The sequence below is a fragment of the Erpetoichthys calabaricus genome, chromosome 11 (genome assembly GCF_900747795.2).
Source record: "Erpetoichthys calabaricus chromosome 11, fErpCal1.3, whole genome shotgun sequence".
Lineage (NCBI taxonomy): Eukaryota > Metazoa > Chordata > Cladistia > Polypteriformes > Polypteridae > Erpetoichthys > Erpetoichthys calabaricus.
The window spans coordinates 61,922,612-61,946,981 of NC_041404.2; the positions used below are offsets into that span (position 1 = coordinate 61,922,612).

The 24,370-nt window shown below is 44.2% G+C and overlaps 1 protein-coding gene across 1 annotated transcript in view; it reads left to right on the top strand.

Annotated features, from left to right (window-relative positions):
* Positions 1 to 20,373: 20,373 nt before the first annotated feature.
* Positions 20,374 to 24,370, top strand: part of pwwp2a (PWWP domain containing 2A) — a 105,289-nt gene continuing 101,292 nt past the window's right edge. Inside the window, exon 1 of the mRNA XM_028813173.2 lies at positions 20,374 to 21,498. Within this exon, the coding sequence (XP_028669006.2) occupies positions 20,615 to 21,498 (884 nt within the window). The 5' untranslated portion in view covers positions 20,374 to 20,614. The remainder of the gene's footprint in view (positions 21,499 to 24,370) is intronic.

The following is a 24,370-nucleotide window of genomic DNA, read 5'->3' on the forward strand; positions in this document are numbered from 1 at the left end:
TCTATCAATCTATCTATCGTATAGTGCCTTTCATTTCAATCTATCTATCTAGCAATTATATAGCGCCTTTCACTCTATCTATCTATTCATCTATCTCAATCTATCTATCGTATAGTGCCTTTCATTTCAATCTATCTATCTAGCAATTATATAGTGCCTTTCATTCTATCTATCTATCTCTATCAATCTATCTATCGTATAGTGCCTTTCATTTCAATCTATCTATCTATCTAGCAATTATATAGCGCCTTTCACTCTATCTATCTATCGTATAGTGCCTTTCATTTCAATCTATCTATCTAGCAATTATATAGTGCCTTTCACTCTATCTATCTACCTCTATCAATCTATCTATCGTATAGTGCCTTTCATTTCAATCTATCTATCTAGTAATTATATAGCGCCTTTCACTCTATCTATCTATCGTATAGTGCCTTTCATTTCAATCTATCTATCTATCTAGAAATTATATAGCAACTTTTACTCTATCTATCTATCTATCTATCTATCTAACACGGACTCATTGTGTGGAAGCAGGTACACCATAACTGTAAAGCAGCTGATTACAGTAAGGCGCTATATATAAAGTTAGGGTCACACTTCCACCTGAGCCACCCTGCAGGCAGCCTGACTGACACAAAGTGAATCACTTCACCCGCCAATGGCTGTCATTACAGAAATGAGGACACAATCTCAATGCACTTTAATGTCATTGAAACACCTTGGATGGCAAGTATTATAGCAAGGCGCTATATACAGTGACACAGTCACAGGTTTGGCTTTTGTCACTGCCTCACTGCCTGAACCATTTAAACCCCCCCCCCCGGTCCTCATGTTGTATTAACTATAAAATCACTTTTAAAGGCACGATATAAAATGACAAGGTCTCATCTGTGACCCCACTGCACGAGTCTAAGTGGGCCGCCTAACCCCACCAGTGCTGTAATGCTTGAGTACCTTGTGATGGTATTTACTGCAACAAAGGCGCTATATAAAATGACACGGAAAAAGTCCCACGGTCTCCATGCTGCCGAAATGAGGAAACAACTCTACTGTGTGTCACTGAGGGAGAGAATTCACAATGTAAGGCACTATATACAGCAAATCCATCAGACCAAGGAGGTGCACTGTGCCAGTGAGGTGGGGCGATGATGCCCACTTTTATTATCTTTAGATTTGCCAAAGTGCAGCGGACCACAGGAAGGGGACACACATGTCCTTAAAATTAGAGACACTGGCATGGAGTCTCACGGTGGCGGGCAGGCAAAGGGGCCACGGCCTTGACGGCGCCTTTACGACTTGAGGAAGCCACACAGCTGCCAAGTTTTATGTGACCGACGTCAAGGACTTTTGACTCCGACCTTGAGAGTCAAATCAGGAGATAAACTGCAAGTCAGCAGGGATCTGAAAGGAGGAGCTTTTTGCTTTTTAATTTGAATTAAAACTTAAATTAGGTGGCACAGTGGTAGAGCTGCTGCCTTGCAGTAAGGAGACTGTGGAAGATTGTGAGTTTGCTTCCGGATTCCTCCCTGTGTGGATAGCGCATTGAGTACTGAGAAAAGCGCTATATAAATGTAATGAATTATTATTATTTAATTTTACTTTATTCCATTGTGTATATACAGTATAAGGCAGTGATGGTGGTGGTGGCATCAGAGGAGCCACAAGCTGGCATGGACTTCATTTACAAATAAAGGTAAAGACCATAAACGGTTTTCAATTTTATAAAAAATGGGATCAGACTAAGAAAAAAAAAAACAATCCAACATTTTAAAACTCATTTTTTACCTTAAATAAAATATTGTTTTCTTTTTTTGTTATATTTTTTGAACAGTCTGTAATAAAATTGATTAAAGCATCAGAATTTAATGCTTTTAAAAACAACTAAATATTTCAATGAAGGTCAAACTTTTTTTTTTTTGTCCACCACTCTATACTTGCATTTGTATTCAATGAGTTTGAATTGTGGAATTCCATCCATCATCCAACCCGCTGAATCCCAACTACAGGGTCTCGGGGGGTCTGCTGGAGCCAATCCCAGCCAACACAGGCAGGAACCAATCCCGGGCAGGGTGCCAACCCACCACAGGACACACACATCCACCCATTAGGGACAATTTAGGATCGCCAATCCACCTAATAACCTGCATGTCTGTGGACTGTGGGAGGAAACCCAAGCAGACACGGGGAGGACCCGAGAAGGGAACCCAGACGGGTCTCCTAACTGCGAGACAGCAGCGCTACCCACTGCGCCACCGTGCCACCCAATTGTGGAATCCATCCATCGTCCAACCCGCTGAATCCGAACACAAGGTCATGGGGGTCTGCTGGAGCCAATCCCAGCCAACACAGGGCACAAGGCAGGAACCAATCCCGGGCAGGGTGCCAACCCACCGCAGCAATTGTGGAATCGCAATAACAAATTGAGAAGACACGGCGGGTGAGGACCAAATGCACTCTCTCGCCGTTCTTTCTAACTATGTGCCTTACCTGTGAGTGTGTAAAGAATGAGATGAGATCTGAAACATCAGCAGACGTCAATGTGCACTGAATAGTCAATAAGCGACTCTTTGGGGTTCATATTTGAAAATGTCACTCACCCTCCAAGAGCCTCACCACACGGCACTGCTGATTGGCACTGGGCGATTCCAGCTGGCAACTGGCTAATCTGTCCATTTCTGTGCCAGTAAGACAGAGCAACGTGTGGTTAGAAGAGGTGTGGTAGCCAGTGGTCAGCTGGTGAGAGTTGTGCTTTACTGATGTGCTGCAATCCTATGAAGAAGCCACAAAAGAATACGATCAGAGAGCTGCATGTGAGATGATTTGACTTCCAGAAGACCCCATGAAAGGTTGGTGGTCAAAATCAAATCCAATCACGTTTTATTTGTTACATACAGAACACAATATGTGGTGAAATGCTCAGCTGCTGAAGTCCAAGACTGTGCAATAGAAGAACTTCAAAAAGACAACTGATACTCAACTCAATAAATCAGTAAATATCAATATGTACAAAGACAAAGATAAAAATTATAAAAACATCTAAGAAACTAGAAAGCACGCCGCCTTCTGTTCCTCCTAAGCCCAGCAGTTGCTGCGCTGCATGCTCTTGATGCCCAGTGGCTGCCCGGGCTGCGATAATATCTGGGAGGGGGACGCTGGCACACACATGCGCTGTCGCCGCTCCTCCCCGCTAACAACACTTTCACCAAACTCGCTTTAATTCTACACTTTCTTACGCTTGTTTTATTTCCTTTATTGTACGTATAGTTCAGGGTGGCACAGTGGGTAGCGCTGCTGCCTCACAGTAAGGAGATCTGGGTTCACCGTGTCCGTGTGGGTTTCCTCCCACAGTCCACAGACATGCAGATTAGGTGGATTGGCAATCCTAAATTGTCCCTAATGGGTGTGTGTGTCCTGTGGTGGGTTGGCGCCCTGCCCGGGGTGTGTTTCCTGCCTTGTGCCCTGTGTTACCTGGGATTGACTCCAGCAGACCCCCCGTGACCCTGTAGTTAGGTTGGAAAATGGATGGATGGATGGATGGACGTATAGTTCGTGGATGCAGCTGACTCGAATTGTATGGATTTGGTTAATATTTACAGATTTTATGGACTCTACTCTGTGGATCATGGGGTGAGACCTACGAACATTTATTCGTACCTGGTGATCTAGGACCTCGGGATAATTTGTCTCCTTGATTATATTTGCCATGCTGGTCTGCTCCCGATTCATTTTACAGTTCTGTTTGACTAAGAGCTGATTCTTCTTCTTCCCGTCACGTTATCGGCTCACAGTCAGCAGATGTCGCTGCTCTCTGTTTTCAGCTTCTTGCTCAGGTCCCCTAAGCAGTTTGCAGCCCTGATAGCTTTACAGAGGTTGACAGCAGCCACATTTTTTTTTGCTTCACCGTTGCATGTCATGGCTAAGCTTTTTGATTAAAACCGAGATGACAGTTCTAACCCTAGTGGCGTGTGTGTTTGTGTGATAACCTTAACACAACCCTCAGCATTTTACACGTACAGATAAACAAATAACTTAACTCAAGTAAACCAACTGGGAATTCAAGGCTTGGTGTGTAGATGGGGAGAGGAACCTCAGCAGAATTAGGTGATGTTCAGCGTGATGTCCAGCAGGGGTCAGTGCTGCGGCTGCTGCAGAAGTGATGTGACAAGCAGGTCAGGTCTGATGATGATAAGAAAGCAGGAGAAAGGAGAGATAATGGAGAATCAGCTGAGTCACAACAGAGGGGCACAGGCAGATGGCGTTTAATGTCAGTACATGGAAAGTAAGACATGGAAACGGCAGGTCTGAAGGCGGACAACTGGCTCTGAGGCTGGGGATCTGCCAGTTTGAATCCCGTAAAATGCCAAAAGGGACTCTGCTCTGTCGGGCCCTTGAGCATGGCCGTTAAGCTTCGAGTAGTGAGATAAGCACTATATAAATTACAATGGGAGGTCTGGGGATTGAAAGTGCACCTTAGGAGAAGGATTTAGGAGTCTTGGTGGACTGGTGAACATCTACATCAAAACACTGGACAAAAGCCATTGAGGAGGCTAACAGAATGTCGGGTTATATAGCGCCTTGATGTGTGGCCTACAAGTCCAAGCTCAGGCTGGTGAGGCCTCATCTGGAGTTCTGGTGATCAGGATACAAAAAGGACATAAGCAGCACAAGAAAAGATCCAGAGAAGAGCTGACTGCAGGGCTACAGGGGACGAGTTATGAGGAAAAATTAACTTTACAGATTAAGAGGTGACCTGACCGAAGTAGGAATTAGTGCAGTGGATTGAGGCCGTTAGTTTAAAATGACACAGCGATTGGGAACTTGTTACAGATAAATACTGCACAAATGTTAGAAGGTTTGTCTCCACACAAAGAATCACAGACACCTGGCATAGCTGACCTGTAGTAGAGAGCAGGACTTTAGGCACCTTAACATCTTGACTTGATGTTATTTTGCAGGGACATGAAGGACTGGCGGGTGTGACACAGCAAGATGCAGAGGACACGAAGATATGGAAAGAGATGATCATCTGTGGGGACCCCTAATGGGAGCAGCCGAAAGAAGAAGATGAAGACGTTGGAGGCCTGAACACCCTGCCCTGTTCTAGTGTTGACACGAGGGCCGATATGGGAAGCTCTGTCCACCAGAGGGCAGTCTGCCTTTCTGTCTCTATGAGGGTAAGGAGGTCATCTGCTGCTAAGCAACCATTGACTTCCTGCAGTTCACCTTCCCAGGCTGCCCAAGTGACAGACGTCTCCCTCTTCTTCGCTGCCCAAGTGACAGACGTCTCCCTCTTCTCTGTGGGCTCAAGTTGAGTACAGAAATTCGAATCTCACGAAGGACAACTAAATGGATCTCATCTACCGAGCTGTTGATTTTTTGAGCCCACGTGGTTATTGAGCAGACAGGACTTGGCCCTGACAGCTCAATATGTCTACATGAGGGAGATGAAGCGAAAATAGCAAGTCAAAGAATAAGTGGTGACAGGCAATGGGCGGCTCGGTCACATACTTACTGCTCTCACGCTCTGAAGGACGGCACGTGGATTAAAGGGACAGCATTGCCAAAGTGATTGGACACTTTAATACTCGATTACTTGCCCAGTCCACACTCAACCCACAAAACAAAAAACCATTCAGTTTCACAAATGAAGGGAGGGCGACACCAACACTGGGACAGCTGATCCTGGGCCCACCAGGTTGAATCCTCTGGGCAGACCCTAACCCTTTAACTCTGTGGCGGGTCGACACCCTCTTGAATGGTCTCTTCAAAGTGAACTCTTGAACTTTCCCTCATGCTGCTTGTTGCCTGTTGGTCTTGTGCTGGTATGTAGCTTTATACTTGGGAGCGAAACAATTTCAAGTCTTATTAAGGAGACCACATTGAGTCTGAGACCTTAAAACGTACCAAAGCTGGAATGTCAGGCTGCTCGTTGACCCTACGTGTCAATCTTGTGCCCAAGCTTTAAATCCCAAATCCTGGGTGGCATGGTGGCACTGTGGTAGTGCTGCTACCTTGCAACATGGGGGTTGGGGTTCACGTCTTGCGTCCTCCATTAGAACACTCGAGACGTGAACAGGCCATTCAGCCCACCAAAGCTCACCAGTCCTCTCCACTTATTTCTTCCAAAAAAACATCAAGTCGAGTTTTGAAAGTCCCCAACGTCTTTCTGTCCACCACACAACTTGGTCGCTTATTCCATGTGTCTGTCATTCTTTGTGTAAAGAAAAACTTCCTAATGTTTGTGTGTCATTTCCCCTTCACAAGTTTCCAACTGTGACCCCGTGTTCTTGATCCACTGGACTAATTCCCTTCATACTTTTAAACATTTCAATCAGGTCTCCTCTTAATCTTCTTTTGTTTAAACTCTAAAGGCTCAGCTCTTTGAATCTTCGCTGCTAACTCATCCCCTGTAGCCCCCCATTATCAGCCCAGTCGCTCTTCTCTGGACCTTCTCTAGTGCTGTTATGTCCTTTTTGTAGGCTGGAGACCAAAACTGCACACAGGACCCCATGATGAGGCCTCACCAGTGTGTTATGAAGCTTGAGCAGAACCTCCTGGGACTTGTACTCCACACATCAGGGCGCTATATAACCTGACAGTCTGTTAGCCTTCTTAATGGCTTCTGAACACTGACTGGAAGTCGATAGCTTAGAGTCCACTATGACTCCTAAATCCTTCTCATAAAGGTGGACTTTTGATTGTCAGACCCCCCATTGTGTATTCAAACCTCACATTTTTACTTCCTACGTGTAATTCTTTACATTAACTGACATTAAATTGTGAATTTCCCCTTGGGATTAATAAAGTATCTATCTATCTATCTATCTATCTATCTATCTATCTATCTATCTATCTATCTATCATTACATGTCATCTGCCCAAGCCTGTCTGCTATCCAAGTCCTTCTGTGATGATATAATGGATTCAAAATGATCTGCTAATCCACGTATCTTCGTCGTCTTCTTCTTCTTCTTTCAGCTGCTCCTGTTAGTGGTCACCACAGCGGATTGTCTTCTTCCATCTCTTCCTGTCCTCGTCATCTTGCTCTGTCACCCCCATCACCTTCATGTCCTCTCTCACCACATCCATAAACCTCCTCTTAGGCCTTCCTCTTCTCCTCTTACCTGGCAGCTCTATCCTTAGCATCCTTCTCTCATTATACCCCTCATCTCTCCTCTTCATACATCCAAACCAACACAATCTCGCCTCTCTGACTTTGTCTGACCCTCTAATGTCTTCATTTCTAATCCTGTCCATCCTCGTCACACTCAATGCAAATCCTAACATCTTTAACTCTTCCACCTCCAGCTCTGTCTCCTGTGCCATCGTCTCCAGCCCATATAACACAGCTGGTCTCACTACCGTCCTGTAGACCTTCCCTGTCACTCTTGCTGATACCTGTCTGTCACCAATCACTCCTGACACTCTTCTCCACCCTTCACTTCTCTTCCACACTCCTCATCACTCTGTCTTGTTGATCCCAAGTATTTAAACTCCTCCACCTCACCATTGCACTGACCTCCCTCTCATTCACACACATGTATTCTGTCTTGGTGGTCCTACTGACCTTCACTCCTCTCCTCTCATATTTCCACCTCTGCAGGGTCTCCTCAACCTGCAGATCACAATGTCATCAGCAGACACCACAGTCCATGGGGACTCCTGTCTGATCTCGTCTGTCAGCCTGTCCATCACCGCCTATCTAAATCATTTCTATTGATTAAAAATAGCAGCAGCCCCAACACTGCCCCCTGCTGGTCACCACTCTTAACATCGGCCAATTCTGAGGAGGTTCCCCGCACCATCACCCTCATCTTCCATGCGTGGAGTTTCCATGTTTTCCGGTTTCCAACCACAGTCCAAAGACATGCCACCGACATCGCTAACTAGTGTTCACGCTGGGCTAGCGCCCCATCCAGGGGTCATTCTTCCCTCATGCCCAATGCTTGCTGGGATAGGCTCCAGCTGCCTTGTGACCCTGTTCAGATTAAAGCAGGTCTGTAAGCTGCATGGATGGTGTGCCTGGACGTGGTCAGTGTGGACTATGCATGTGCCCCCCGTTTCTACAACTGCCAAATGGCATCGTGTGGGTGTCTGCACGAGTGGCAGCCCTCTGATGGACTTTCCTGTTGTGTGTTGCTGAAACAGGCTTTGACCCCAATGACCCCGAATTAGAATTAACAAGTGTGAGAATATCATGTTATGTTATATTAGGACAATCGACACTCTGCTGCGCGAGTCACTCATCCTTCATAATAAAAGCTGTCAAGTAACCCCGATGAGCAGCCCTTCCATGTTCTCAAGGTGCTTCAATACCAGCGCTGAGAACTGAAATAATTAGGGAACATTTCAGACTACGGGCCCAGGCTCACTAAGAGTTAATGGCCATCCTTAGGATTTTATAACAAACTCTTAGAAACTGTTATCTCCAATGGTCAAGAAAATGACAAACATTTCCGTCATTAGGTTATAGCTTTCATATTTTCACACAAAGCCATCAAACAACTGCGAAAAATGAGAAACGTTCTTAATGAAAGTGGCCTGCTGGCCCAGTGGGTGATGTGGTCAAGGATTCTATTGTTTAAAGGTAAGGAAGACATGGAGGTGATGTGTGTAACAGAGGACAGCAAGAGACGGAAAAAGATGATCCGCTGGAAAGAAGAAAGGAGATAAAAGTATGGAGGTCAAGTCATTCTACTCACTAATCAAAGTGCTGGAGAATGGTGATGGGCTGCTGGTTGATTGATTGGCACAGGCAAGCGAGACATTTACAGTATTCTGTGCAAGAGGCAGTAAGAGGTCTGTAAACGTATAATGTGCCTGCCATATTCTGGGTGTTATCATCTGCCTGGGCCTCTCAAAATGGCTTCTGTTCTTAACATCAGCCTCAAGACTCCAATGGGGCCTCGACACAAAGTCAGCCTACAGCCACCGCCAAGGTGTGGAGCTCCATGCTGGAATTGTGCTGTCACACGGTGCGCCCGGTCACACTACGGTGAAGATCAGGGATGTGTGAGGGCTAATGGCTGGCTGGCTATCAGTGGCCTACAATGGCTATGCACTGAAGGATCAGCGGCGTCACGGGTCTGTTGAGTGACATAAAGGAGCCAGCATGGAGGTCAAGTGTCTCCTTACTAGTGTGGAGCTCCACATCGTACAGTTGCTTCACACAGACCCTTCTTCCCAAATTCAAGAAGCAGGCTGCACAGCCTACACAGGTCAAAATGGACCAGGCGGAGAATTCAAAAGGGCGCGTAAGAGCAGTTACAGTATTTAGGTCATGTTGAGTTCATGGGAGGATTTTCTTAGTTATGTTCAATTTTTTCCTATAAATTATAGAGCTGCCAGGCAAGAGGAAAAGTGGAAGAGCTAAGAGCAGTGTGGCATAGCTAGGAGGCGGTCCGCACCGGGTGGCACATTTTTGGGTGCGGCATTATTGGCCAATTTGTGTGTAAGCAGCAGGGGTTGGAAAAATATCACACATGAATGAAACAAGTCCGATTCTCTGATTTGTATCCACAAACGCTTCAAAAATCATTTTCAGACGGTCCTTCTGTGACGGCATCAGACACAGCAGTTAAAATTTATAAGGCAATAACAAAAATAAACCGAAACATTACACCGAGGATAATTTCTAGGAAGATAAACAACTAATTTTACAATTTAGAATTCCATTTCGTTATCAATCCGAATGCATTCTTGCTTTGCACAGAAAACATCCCCACCTGTCACTCGTACACTAACACGGGTTCTGGTCTTCGCAGCGTAATTACATTAAATTAATAATCAGAACATGGCTTATCAGTGCGTCTCTGCTATATTCTTGTCAATGCTTATAAATAATTATATGTGAAAAATTATTGCTGTTTCTCTATATATATGAATACATTATATATTCATTCATAAATGCATATGTGAATTTCCCCTTGGGGATTAATAAAGTATCTATCTATTATATAGTGCCTTTCACTCTATCTATCTATCTATCTAGCGTCACAAGCAGCTGGGGGACAGAGCCAGCTGGGACGCCTGGAAGGACTGGGAGGTGGCGTATTCATCCTCCGGGCCACAAGGGGGCAACTGCCCTGGATCTGGAGAGGACTGCGGGAGAGGAGCAAGGAGGCTCAAGCCCGTTGGGGTCTGTGGTCACCGCCTCAGAGAGCCCGGGAGACATTCACTTCCACCACACCCGGGAAGATGGAAGAAGAGCCTTTCAGGGACACCCGGAGTGCTTCCAGGTGCAAGAGCGGAAGAACATCGTCAAGCACCTGGAGCACATCTGGGTGGGAACAAAAGGGGCTGCCTCCCTACAATCAGGGAGCTAGAGTCGGGAGTGGGAGCAGGACAAGGCTCCCATGGAGAGAGGAAAGGCGGCCCACGGACATTTAAAGAGAAGCCCGGAGTAGGGGTGAGAGGTGCTGGGAGCACTGTGTGCTGTGCGGGACTGTGCTGTGGAAGAAGAAAAATAAACGTGTGCTTTTTGGTAAAGATGTGGTGTCAGTCTGGTGGTGTCCGGGCATGTCTCACACTATCAGTTATATAGTGCCTTTCATATCTATCTACTGTATCTATCTGTCTTTCTACTGTATCTATCTATCAGTTATATAGTGCCTTACACATATCCATCTGTCTATCTATCGGTTATATAGTGCCTTTCATATCTATCTATCTGTTATATAGTGCCTTTCATATCAATCTATCTATCTATCTATCTTCTGTATTTATCTATCTATCTATCTGTTATATAGTGCCTTTCATATCTAACTATCTATTGTATCTATTGATCTATCAGTTATAGTTCCTTTCATATCTATCTTCTGTATTTATCTATCAGTTATATAGTGCCTTTCATATCTATCTATCTATCTATCTATCTATCTATCTAGTGTATCTATCTATCTTTCTACTGTATCTATCAGTTATATAGTGCCTTTCATATCTATCAGTTATATAGTGCCTTTCATATCTATCTATCTATCTATCTATCTATCTATCTATCTTTCTACTGTATCTATCTATCAGTTATATAGTGCCTTTCATATCTATCTATCTATCTATCTATCAGTTATATAGTGCCTTTCATATCTATCTATCTACTGTATCTATCTATCTGTTATATAGTGCCTTTCATATCTAAGTATCTATTGTATCTATCGATCTATCAGTTATATAGTGCCTTTCATATCTATCTTCTGTATTTATCTATTGATCTATCAGTTATATAGTGCCTTTCATATCTATCTATCAGTTATATAGTGCCTTGCACATATCTATCTATGCAAAATGTATCTTCATTTTTCTCTATACATCATTTTCATTTTCTATTTAAAGGAGTTAACATTTTCAGAAATGTTGGAGGGCAGCAAATTGAAGCTCTGCCCCACCACGAGCTGCGCCACTGACTAAGAGGAGGTTTATGGATGTGATGAGTGGTGACATGCAGCTGATGGGTGTGACAGAGCAAGATGACAAGGAGAGGAAGACATGGAACAAGATCTGCTGTGGTGACCCCTAACGGGAGCAGCCAAAAGAAGAAGACGGCATGGGAGATTCTTATAAGCCCCCCAAACTAAGTTGAACTGGAATATTCTAAGTACCTCTTGTCCCTCTGATTGCAGATTAGTCTTAGTTAGTGACCTCGTGTGTAAGGACCGTCTTAACGCATGGGCACGCTGGGTAGTTGCCCAGGGGCCCCATGCCAGTCTATGTAGGTTGTGACTTGCTGAGTGGCTCCAGTGCACTGCTTTGCCCGGGGGCCTATAATTCGGTTAAGATGACCCTGCACGGGGGGCACACGGTTTCAAAGTGTCCTTTAATGAGCCCAGTTGTATGTGCAGCGTCGTACGTTTAGAACATACTTAATGTGAAGTAAAGCACAGAGAAAAACCTGAACGTTAATTGTAGAAACAATTGAAGTTTAACATTTATCATTTTCCTTTTTTGCCTTTTATTCTACGTGTGTAACAACCTTTCTCTATTCTTGTGTGGATGGTTTGCTTTGATATTTCACTACTGTACACCTTTCTAAAACCAACTTCTTTGGAGTGAGAGATTTCTTTCGGTACGCGTGTGGCTCACACTTGACTTGGTCCTGCCTTCCTCACCAGCAGCTACAGGGAGACCCGTGGCCTACAATAGCAAAACTAATGTTCTTTTATAATGAAAAGCGTATTAACAAATACTCCGAACATGAAAAAATAAACAAGAAAGGACCGTCTCACCTTTTGAAATGATGTTCTATGGACAGATGTGTCAAAAGTAAAGGAAAGCTCTTTGGATAACACAGGAGGGCCCATTATGTCTGGTGTTTGACACAGAGAACATCGGAGCTGCAATAAAACATACAATACAGTTTATTAGTATAGAGCCCAAAATCACACAAGAAGAGCCACAATGGGCTTTAACAGGCCCTACCTTTGGACAGGGGCCTTGACTCTCTGAAAGAAACCTTGGGAAAGGCCGATCCAAGAGAGACCCCTCTCCAGGTAGGGTGGGTGTCAAAAAGAAAAAGAAGATCCATCCCAACCCAATCCACAGAACAGAACACAAGTCATCACTAATCAAGAACGCCCAGCAGAGACGACACTTCCTGAGGCGGTGAAGCGAGCGAATCTCCTCCTTCCATCCTCAACATGTTCTACTGAGGCACCATTGAGAGAGTCCTGACCAGCGGCATCACGGTCTGCTATGGCAACTGAAACAAGGATAGTGAAGACAGCAGAGAACATTATTGGGGTGCCTCTCCCTTCACTACAGGACACATTTGACAAACGCAGTGTCCACAAGGCCTGTGCAGGACCCCCTACACCCCTCACATGGACTTCTCACACTTCTGCCATCCAAGAGAAGATACTGCAGCATCAGAGTCAGATCTGCCAGGCTGCTGGAGAGTTTTTACCCCCAAGGTGTCAGACTCCTTAACACCAGGCTGCCCCCCGGGGTCTTCCACACGGCACTCAGCCACCTCGAGAAACAGAACTTGTATACATGTGAGCCGCTGACCTGTGAAGACGAGTGTGCAGGGAGAGAAGAAGAACTGAAGATCTCAGACTGAGCTTTAAGGAGTTGACCTGTCACTGTCTACACGTCTTAAACAACTATCATCATACACCGATCACTTCTGTATTATCTACAGTATATCTATTATTTATTTATTATATTACATATCTATTGGCTATATTTAGGTATCTAGATTGCAGAATATCATACATTGTATCAATGTTCATATTGCTTACTACATGTCAATATTGCTGCTACTTCTTTGTCTTGTCTTGTTTGTGTTTCTAATTTTAATTTTAAATTTAATTTAATTTTTTTATTTGCACTTCATGTTGTTACTCTGTGGACCCCGAGCTTCACAATTTCGTCTGTCTGTCTACTTGTGTATGGTTGAGATGACAATAAAGTTCACTTTGACTTTTGACAAGTCATCCAGACATGCAGGTGAGGTGGACTGGCAATTCTAAATTGTCCCTTGTGTGTGCTTGGTGTGTGTGTGTGTGTGTGCGCCCTGCCCGGGGGTTTGTTTCCTGCCTTGCGCCCTGTGTTGGCTCCAGCAGACCCCCCGTGACCCTGTAGGTAGGATATAGCGGGTTGGATGATGGATGGATCCTCAATACAGTCTAAGAGTGCAATAGAAATATTACAAGTACAGAGCAGAATTCAACAGGAGATGATATCACAAATTGGATTTGATGGGGCGGCACGGTGGCGCAGTGGGTAGCGCTGCTGCCTCGCAGTTGGGAGACCTGTCTGGGTTCGCTTCCCGGGTCCTCCCTGCGTGGAGTTTGCATGTTCTCCCCGTGTCTGCGTGGGTTTCCTCCCACAGTCCAAAGACATGCAGGTTAGGTGGATTGGCAATTCTACATTGGCCCTAGTGTGTGCTTGGTGTGTGTGTCCTGCAGGGGGTTGGCACCCTGCCCGGGATTGGTTCCTGCCTTGTGCCCTGTGTTGGCTGGGATTGGCTCCAGCAGACCCCTGTGACCCTATGTTCGGATTCAGCGGGTTGGAAAATGGATGGATGGATGGATTTGATGGTGCTAGTGTGACAGTGTGTGAAGATTTGCTCTTATTGAATGAGCTATGATCTGCGCACTTGACCCGACAATTCTTATGACGTGGAGTCTGTCTGTGGCCTGAAGCTGAAGCGTCACTGGGTTACGTGAAAAGAACAAGGAGCCAAAACACAAAAGCAAGTCGATAACTGAATGGCTCAGAGGTGTTGGAGTCTTGACTTGAACAAAATGGAGACGCTGTGACAGGACCTGAAATGAGCAGTGGACACTTGCAGGCCTACCAGTGTGTCTGAATTAAAGCTGTTCTGTCTGGAGGTCTGAGTATTGTGCTGCATCCAAGTATAGAAACTGAGAGGGTTTCTTTCTTTAAGGGGCCTGAGTCAAGTTAATTAAAACTAAAGCAAAAGAAGTTAATTTGCAGCAAAAACGGCTCACTAATGAAGAAGATGGTTAGAATGAAAACATGCAGCCACTGCGGCTCTGGAGGACTGGAGTTTGACACCTGTGCACTAAACCGTTTCCCATTCATTCTCTATGGTAGTGCTAAACCACTAACGATGCGATCTATTTTCTGCCACTTCCGTTTCGGGGGGCGCTGTTCTGCACTTTTCGCCACTCTGCCTGCCTGCCTGTGTCTGCCTTCGTTGACGTGCTGGGGCGTTTTCTTTTTTCTTTCTTAAGTAAATCGTTAAGTTTAAAATGTCGATCGCACGGTTATTTCTGTTGATTAATTCATGCTTTCATTGATTATAGCTAATCCTGTTATCAAGTGGTCGCTATTTTTGCCTGTTGTATAAATCTATGTAGCGTCTTTCACATCTATCTCCACTCTCACTGCCCGCTTGCCTGCGTGCAGCGTGTGTCGACTGATATAGGATTTAATGTATTTCTTCTTGACATAATTCAACGAGTTGTAAAATACATATATATTATATATAAAATGAAACTACTATATAGCTAATACTGTTATGTATCTGTCTAGTGCCCAGTGCAGTATTTACGTATAAGCTACACAAGCTATAGCTTAGGGCCCCCGCCTTCTTGGGGGCCCCCAAAACAAATTGTCCGAGTGAGCAAAATCATATTTGGCACTTACATAGAATATCTGGACTTATAATGGGCCCCATGTCTCAAATAGCTTAGGGCCTTATCAAGTCTAAATCCGGCCCTGCTAGTGCCTTCCCTATCTAACCTTTTATCTAGTGCCTTTCACATGTGAATGTACTCTCACTGCCTGCTTGCCTTTCTGCAGCACCTGTCACATCTATCTATCTATCTACCTACCTACCATATAGTGCCTTTCATATCTATCTATCTATCTATCTATCTATCTATCTATCTATCTATCATAGAGTGCCTTTCTATCTATCTATCTATCTATCTATCTATCTATCTATCTATCTATCTATCTATCATATAGTGTCTTTCATATCTATCTATCTATCATATAGTGCCTTTCACATCTATCTATTATTTTTTCCTGACAGTTTTATATCTTCTATTATACAGTGCCTTTCCAGTTTATCTATCTAGTAACTTCTCTGTCTGTGCATTATTCAGTGATCTGTCTCACAGTGTCTGTCTTACAGAACTTAAAAATAAGAACAGTTATAAGGACACTTGTTCATGTTAATTGCAGTCTCAATTTTTATTTTTTTTTTAAAAAGATCATCCCACATCTATTATACAGTGACTTTCCTATTTATCTGTCTATCTAGTGCCTTTCAGATCTATATGTACCCTAACGGCCTTCTTGCTTTCCTGCAACGTGTGTTGAATAATAAACAGACTGAATCATTTTTCATTTATTTGATTGACATAAATCTCAGATACACACATGCTGTATATACTGTATAAAATAAAACTAATATATTGCTAATACTGATATCTATCTGTCTAGTGCTTGCTCTGTCTGTTTTCTTATATAGTGTCTTCGCTGTCTGTCTATTATACAGTGTATTCCCTGTCTATCTGTCTATGTAGTAATAATAGTATTATTACTTTTTGGTTTCCCATTTCTGTCTAGTATATAGTGCCTTTCCTGTCTTTCTGTCTTATATAATGCCCTTCATGTCTGTCTATCTATCTACCTATCTAGTGGCTTCTCTGCCTGTATATTATTTACTGTATATGTTTTTTTCTGACAGTTTTGTATCTGTTATACAGTGCCTTCCATATCTATCTGTCTGTCTAGTGCTTTTCACATCTACATGTACTCTCACTGTCTGCTTGCCTTCCTAAAGTATCTGCTGATTAATAAAAAGGCCGTACCATTTTTCATTTTCATGCCATCCCTGTTTATTTCTATATCTAGTGAGTTCTCTGCCTGTCTGTCTCTCTATTACACAGTGCTCTCTCTGTCTGTGTCTTATGGATCTTAAAAATAACAGTTATAAGGACACTTGTTCGTGTTAATTGGAGTCTCAGTTGTTAAAAAATATTTTAAAAGGAGCATCCCACATAAAAATATAATGATCTCATTAACTGACAGTGCATACCAATTTATAAATTTTATGTCTGTTTGAGGTTAAAAAGAAAAAAAAAATTACACTTTCTCCCCACAGCGGAGAATCAAACTGGGGGTCTCGGAGGCCTGGCAGGCCTGCTGCGCTCTGATTGGCTGAGCAGTCTGTGTCAACTATCCGCGACTGGCCAGTACCAGTATGTGTGTGTGTGTGTGTGTGTGTGTGTGGATTAGCACACTGGCCAGGGTTCTCCACTGTGCTTAGGGTTAGGCACTCTGACTCCGATCTGGATAAGCAGATTAGGAAATGGAAGGAACGGAAGGATGGATTACATTAAATGGGTCTGACACGGTGACAGAGGCCTTATCTGATGTAGTAAATGGCAGCACACTGTAAAGGAGCCCACATGGGTGCATCGGTGGAGACTGTACCCATTTTTCAGGGAAATGCACACTGAGACATATTGCACTTTAGCTCACCTGTGCCATATAATTGTTCTCTGCAGTCACTGATGTCACTCTCAGTGTGACAAACAACAGCCTGTTTGGGCCCCATGGCTCCCCACCATAATTCCTCAGCACATAACAGAAAGTTCTAGGGATCTCCAAGGTGCCTGTTGCCAAAAGTGAGTCTCAATAAATGAGCGCCGTCTGACTTACTTACCCTTGCGATGTCTTGAGCCGCCTGAGGACACTTCAGGTGTCTTCTGGATGTGAATAATGCCACCCAGCCCCCTCTAGGCATTCTACCAAACATCAATGATCTCAATCAGTCCTCGTGGTTTTCAGGCTTCACGTGGAAAAATTTGATGATGACGGACATGCGGACCTCTGGCCTTCAATCCCTCAATGGAGGGACAGCATGGTGCCACAGAAAACCGGAAAAAGAACAGCAGAGAAAATAGGGGTTAATACAGATTTGGGAGCCACCATGAATGATAATGATAATTAAATGCATATACTGAAAATCAGAGTTAAACTAAAATGAAGCTCTGATCTCTGAGACCCCCAGCTCAGGTTGGAGAGCCTGCACTGGTACAGTGTGTTGCCACATCCACCACATGACAAAACAGCTTGGGATTCTGGATGGCAACCCCCTGTGCAGACACGCGGTCCAGTCCCACCCACCATCCAGAAATGACCATCTACCTGCCACAGCCAGATGTTACATGGGTTTCCCCTTGGCCTGGTCAAGACACTCAGGTCCTCAACAATGTGGATCCTGCACGCCGGATCACCCTGGGGTAATCGTGCCACATGGGCGTAGTGCCCTAACTGACGCTCCCTCACAATGCAGGTCATGTGCCTCATTCAAGACTCCAAGAGCAACACAAAGTCAAACCAACAGGACCCAAGGATTCTCTGAAGAGACACACATGAATAATAATAATACATTTTATTTATATAGCGCCTTTCCCATGAAGGAGTCCAGTCTTCATTCCAGGTCACTGGATAGCGTCCATGTCTCACAAACAGGAAGCACCAGGACTCTAAAGACATGGACCTTCGTCCTTTTACAGAGATATTGGGGGGGCACACACACCCCTTTTCAGTGACCTCATGACCCCCCATGCGCTCCCAATCCATAGGAAGAGTCACCAGGTCACATGACTGTCACTGCCGAGGTCGACACTCTCTCCGCAGACAGACACACTGCTGATGGCCGTGCCCGAGAGGTCATTAAAGGCCTGGCTGTTGGTGTCTATCAGGACCCTCGTAGGCCCAGACACTCAGACCCCTCACTCAGTCTCTCGAGAGCCCCCGTCAGAGCCTCCATTGACTCTGCGAAGATCACAGCATCAAAGTCAAGATCAGTGAATCTTTCTTCAACTCCAGATGCCCCACAGCCATTGGACCCCATGACCCTGCCCAGCACCCAGTCCATGCAGGCATTGAACAAAGTAGGAGCAGAACACACCACTGACGGACCCCCAGGATTGTCTGGGAAGAACTCCGAGGGTCTGCCTCCACTCTGCACAGCACTCACAGTACCCGCGTACAGGCCGGCCATGACACCCAACATCTTTGGGGGGGATCCTGAAAAGTCTTGGAGTGTACCACAGGGCAGCTCGACCTTAACAACTTCTGCACTTGGTGCCCACCATGGCCTTCTGCTGTGTTAACATATACCCATCTTCTCAGAAGTTGCTTCATGTATTCATAACTGATGTTCCTTTAGCCCAGGTCAGGCACTTTTCTATGTTAAACAGCATTTTCCAAGAGTTCACCCAGTTCTGAAGCTTGTCTGGGTCTTTTTGAGATCTTTTTTGCTGTGCGCAGCGAACCATCGTGAGAGCCACCATCTCCAAGTGGAGGAAACTTGGAACAGTGCTAAACCTACCGAAAGCAGCCGGCCTAACAAAATTACTCCAAGAGTGCAAACAACCTAGACGAACATCCAAGGAACTGTCGGCCTCTCTCAGCTCAGTTAATACGATGATGAATCATCATTAGGAAGACAATGGACAAAAATGGAATCCATGGGAGAGATGCCAGGTGAAAGCCACTTCTGAGCAAGAGAACTTGCCAAATAAAAACCCCTTGGTTAACCCCAAATCTTTTGGGATAGTGTTCTGTGGACTGATGAGTCACAAGTGGAACTTTTTAGAAGCACAGCTTCCCACAATAGGAAAATCATGTCCCAGTCAAACATGTTTGTGGCAGTGTGGAGATGTGGGGACGCTTGGCTGCTTCAGGCTCTAGACGACTTGCCTTAAAACTGAGGGAATTCAGCTCTCTGACCAGAAAGTACTGAAGAAGAATGTCCGGATATCAGTTCACGATCCAAAACCCAACAGCAAATCCACCTCTCAATGGCAGTAAAACAACAACAACAAAAAATGACTAAGTCCTGACTTGAACCTCATTAAGCTCTTGTGGCTGAACTTTAAATGTGGAGATCAAAACCCTTCAATGTGTTTAAATGAAAACAACTCCGTAGAGAAGAGTGGGCCTGAATTTCTCCACAGCGATGCCAAAGACTGATCTCCTGTTAGTGGAGGAGTTTGATTGTGGTTGTTATGGCAGAAGGTGGCACATTCAAATGAATTGAAGGGGAGTATTTGTTTTTCACATGGAGATATAGGTATTGGTGAACTTTTTCTCTCATTAAATCAAATGTTAAAAAATGTGTATGTGTTTACTCTGGGGATCAGACACAAGTAGTTGTTATGAATAAGCTAAAACTGGGAAATCGGGAAGGGGCAAATACTTTTTCACAGCACTCTAATAAATCATTTTCAGATGTTGCTTTCCGTAGGCCAGGGTCTGCCATCTTGCATTTATAAATGAAGTTACTTTTGCACACGTGTAGTGCTTTGCACTTTTCTACTTTAAACTCCATTTCCAAGGTGTTCGCCCAGTTCTGAAGCTTGTCCATGTCTTTTTGCCACCTCCTCAGTGTCTGCTATTCCTCCAGTTTTAATGTCATCTGCTAATTTCACACGTTTATTAACTGCACCAGAATCGACGTCATTAAAATAAATCAGAAAAAGTAGAGACTTCTGACAGACTCACTGATGATCTCACTGAAGCAATGAGCAGTGCTATCCACTGTGCCACCATGCCACCCTGCATTAGAATATAATAAATCTCAATAATTCTGATCATAAAAGATTATCTGACATTTATCAAAAATCTCTTAAAATCTAGTTCTCCTTTCCAAACTAAAGAATTGTGATCTGCTTTTAAACGGAACTCTCCAACATTACAGTAAAGACGGGGCGTCCTTAAGGCTCTTTTGTGTCTTCGCGCGGGGCCTGCGGTCTCAAGCACGTGGTCAGATCCCTTATGTTTAGTGTAAACATCGGGAGAGGCGGGCCAACATCTCTAGCAGCCAATAGAAACTACGATCTATCCATTAGAACCAACCGTGATATCCTGATCGTATTGTGGGACGAACCTTAAGGCTTTCTAGAGCAAAGAAAAGAATTAAACGTTATGATTGGCAGAAATCGCGGCCACTGGGAGAACAGCATTGCAAGAACATTCTTGAATGACACGTAACCGGTCAAATTAGAAGACAGTAAATGCTGAACAGTCCAATCAAAAGTACCCGCTTCTCGGAAGGGTTGGGCATACTTCCTATCAGAGGAGAGAAGGCCGTGCTCTTGCTGGGAAAGCGGAAAAGAAAATGGCGGCCGTGGCTGCAGAGCCTGGAACTGCTGCAGCGTCGTCAGCTACTGCTGGGGGCGGTCCAGAGGCTGAGCCGGATAGATTACAGCTCACCGAGGCTCAGTCTGAAATCGAGGCCGAGGCCGCCTCTACCGTGAAGGTGGATAATGAGGAAACGGTGGTTTGCGCTCAGGTGGAGGATAGGCCAGAGGCTGCTGTGGAGACGATCCACGTTAACCTAGGGGAGCTACTAGCGGAGGAGGAGGCGGAGGAGGAGCCGGCGACGAGCAATGAGGCAGTAGAAAGCGACCAGGTGAGCGCAGTGGAGGCAGATGTTCTAACCGAGGTGGTGAAGGAGCAGGAGGGTTTAGAGTTAATGCATGTGGATGAAGAACCCAGAAATGCACTGGGTGTCGATCCGACATCTTCCACTGCTGCTGCCCTGGCGATAGAAGAAGCGACCCCCGAATCCCGCCCCGAGACCGAGACCGAGCTAAGTTCGGAGCTTGAACCTTCTCTCGCTGAGGTGGTGGAACCTTTGTCCTTGTCAGGGGAGTCTCCGGAGAGCGCGACTCTCAGCCAAAACGTTATCGAGGAGGAACTGGCTTTGCCAAATGAGGTGGAGGAGAATGTGGAGACTAAGGTGGAGACGGAGGAGCAGCATCAGCATCCGCTTCCATTCGAGGACGGGGGACTTTCTCCAGTGGATGAAGACGTGCTGAAGTCGGAGCCCGAGTCCACTCCTGCCGAGGTCGAAGTATCTTTTGGCGATGGAAATGGCCAGCTGGTCCCCGGCTGCGAGGTGCGAGTCTCGCTAGATCACATCATCGACGACGCGCTGGTGGTGTCGTTCCGGTTCGGCGAGAAGATCTTCTCCGGGGTCCTAATGGACCTGTCAAAAAGGTAACCAAAATGCTCGTGCGTTTTTATTGGCGGTCTCTGCGTGCCCGGTAGCGGTTTCCTCCCACGCCCCGCTTATGCCGTGAGGTGGCGATTTTACCTTGTGTAATTTGTAGTCGCTTTGAACGTAACGTTTAAAAGCCCGTTTCATCCAACTCAGAATCGTTGGTGTCCCGAGTTTACCCCGACTCACAAAATTCAAAGCAAGCCTGACATGGGCTTTGCCGAGCAACTGATGAGGACCTCTCAGCGGGGAAGCCTGCCCCAAACAAGGGCTGTGACAATGAGACCTGCGGGCATCGGCCACACGCGCTGCCGTCCATTCACCGGGACGTGCTACCTGCCGTGGAGACCGCTTCTAGCCATCTATTTATTTTTAAAGGAAGACTTTATTTTGACTTGTGTTTAACTGCAATGTTTTTGAAGTAGCTGCTTTAATCGTGACTTCTGAGCCACAGAGCTTTCGAACACCGATGTGTGCATTTCAGCCGAGTCTTGTCAAGACGAGATCCAAACGCCTGATGACTCCGCCAACTTACCGTTAGGGGAAAAGAAAGTTACGCCTTATATAGCGTGGCACACGCCGTGAATAGTACGTACGACCAAAGCTCCCAAGGTGTCGGTGAGAGGTGAACCTTGTACAGGGGGATGCTTTTCAAATTGTATGTCATATCACTCTTCTGTAGTGTATAGAAAAAAGTTTAATTTACAGTTTTGGGGAAAAGCTCATGTGACTTGAAGGCACTTTTATTAACACAAAAGTCTGTCGCGAAATACATTTAACAAAACTAAGTAGACAGCAGCAGGTACAAAACAGCTTTTATGATTGAACATTTACCAGGTTTCTGGCAATGGGAATATCATAGAAACAATATTAAATTACATTTTATCCCTGTTGCACCTGGCTTCCTTATGTGAATTTAAAGTATAATTCTTTAGAAAAAGGTTACCACCATATGAATTATAAAATCCAAGTGGACAACAGTAAATACAAGGCATCTTCTTAAGGCTGGATTTTTACCAGGCGGCTGGCATGGCTAAAGTTTGGCATAATGTTTGAAATGCTGATATTTTGAAATTGGGACACTATTCTCTGCAGTCACAGAAGTAAGCCTGCTCATCTGCTTTAATGACAGAATGGTGTCACCTCAAGTTCTCATGAGGGTTTTTGGCAAAAAAAATCAATAAATATTTGAAGCTTTATTTGTCTTGAATGCAGTTTATTTATTTATTTCATAGTGTTTTTTGAGCAAGACGGGTTAATACTCTTTCTCACTGATTTCTACTTCTAAAAGCAGTAAGTGAAAAATATAAGAGCTTGTAAAATTTTCATTAAAGCCAACATACCTATTTAAAGTTGCAGTGATCAAGTAATAAGAGAGATGCATACATTTTAACTGACTGCTTCCAAAGGTGGAATTTATGGAAACCATTAATTTTCTCTCAGTCCTGGATGAGCATGATCTCAAGTCAGAGCTCCATGAGGAAATCCACTAGGGCTGGAATTTGAACTCTGTAATCTCTAACTCGGAGAAAGCTGTGCTAGAAACTTCACAAACCCTTGTTGTTCATTTTGTAAACATCAAGGCCTGGTTATTAAATACCTAAGGTTTAGACTTTCTTCCTATTTCTGACTGGGGTTTTCCTCCAACATTCCTGAAGAAGTGCAGTTTAGGTTAACTAGTGACTCTATAGGGCATCTGTGTGTGTTTGGGATAGGCGCGGACTCCTTCATGACCCAGAGTTGGATTATATAGTCTTGAGGATGTTAGGTAACATCAAAATGTGTCGGTGTTGGTTCAAATACACTGACAGGAAAAAAAGGTGAGTTGGAAGTGGTGAAGAGGAATATGTAAGTAGTTTGTTGTGTCATGCTGCCCACTTCTTTCTGGACATTCTTCGGGATAGCAAGGTATATGCTGGTATCTATGACCACAGTATGAGATCCAATGCAGTGTATCCTAGATTTAATGGACTATCAGGGGAAGCGGTGCTCGAAATGTGTCTTAAATCCAGTTGTTCATAAACTATATTATACCAACCCATATTAAATCAATGGCCTGTTAAATAGCATGTGATTTATGTTGAAGCACACTGGTCCACCATACTAATGTGAACAATGACAGATATAGAATTACATATTGTGTGTTAAAAATGCTAATAAATAACCAATAACTCTTAACAAGGAAAACAAGATCAGACTACTCAGAAAAAGAATGGCTTTGCACCTGCTTCCATTTTTATTGTCCTTTGATTTTTTTTCCCATGTGATTTGCCAGTGTGCTTGCTGCATGTTTCAGCTTTTAACTTTGTAAGAACGCTCTTCTATGTCAGTGTTTTCCAACCTCGGCCCCGGGGGCACACTGTGGCTGCAGGTTTTTGTTCCAACTAGATTCCTAATCAGTGACAAGCACTGATCTCATTTAATTAGCTTGTATTATTTTTATTTTATTCTACATTCAGAAAAGCACAGTAGCATGATTTTTTTCATTTAAAAGACATTTTAGAAATATTTCTGCTTTTGCTAGAGATTTAAATGCTTAACTCCCTTTTATTGTTTTCATTATATTTTGCCCTTTCTCTGTGCAGTTTTTCCTCTTCGTTGTATGTTATTAATGACAATTAAAAATGAAGAGCAGACACGCTGGCAAACAACACGGAATAATGAAAGGCTGCAAGTACTTTAGAGTCAGACCCACTAATTAGTAAATAATGGATTAATTAAACAATTAGAACACCTAGAAAAGTAGAATGAAAATCAAGATGAAAATATTGTTAAAAAGAGAAAAACACATTATTCCCATAGAACTGCTTGGTACATTTTAATATATATATATATATATATATATAATTTCTTTTTTACTGAACTTAGTTT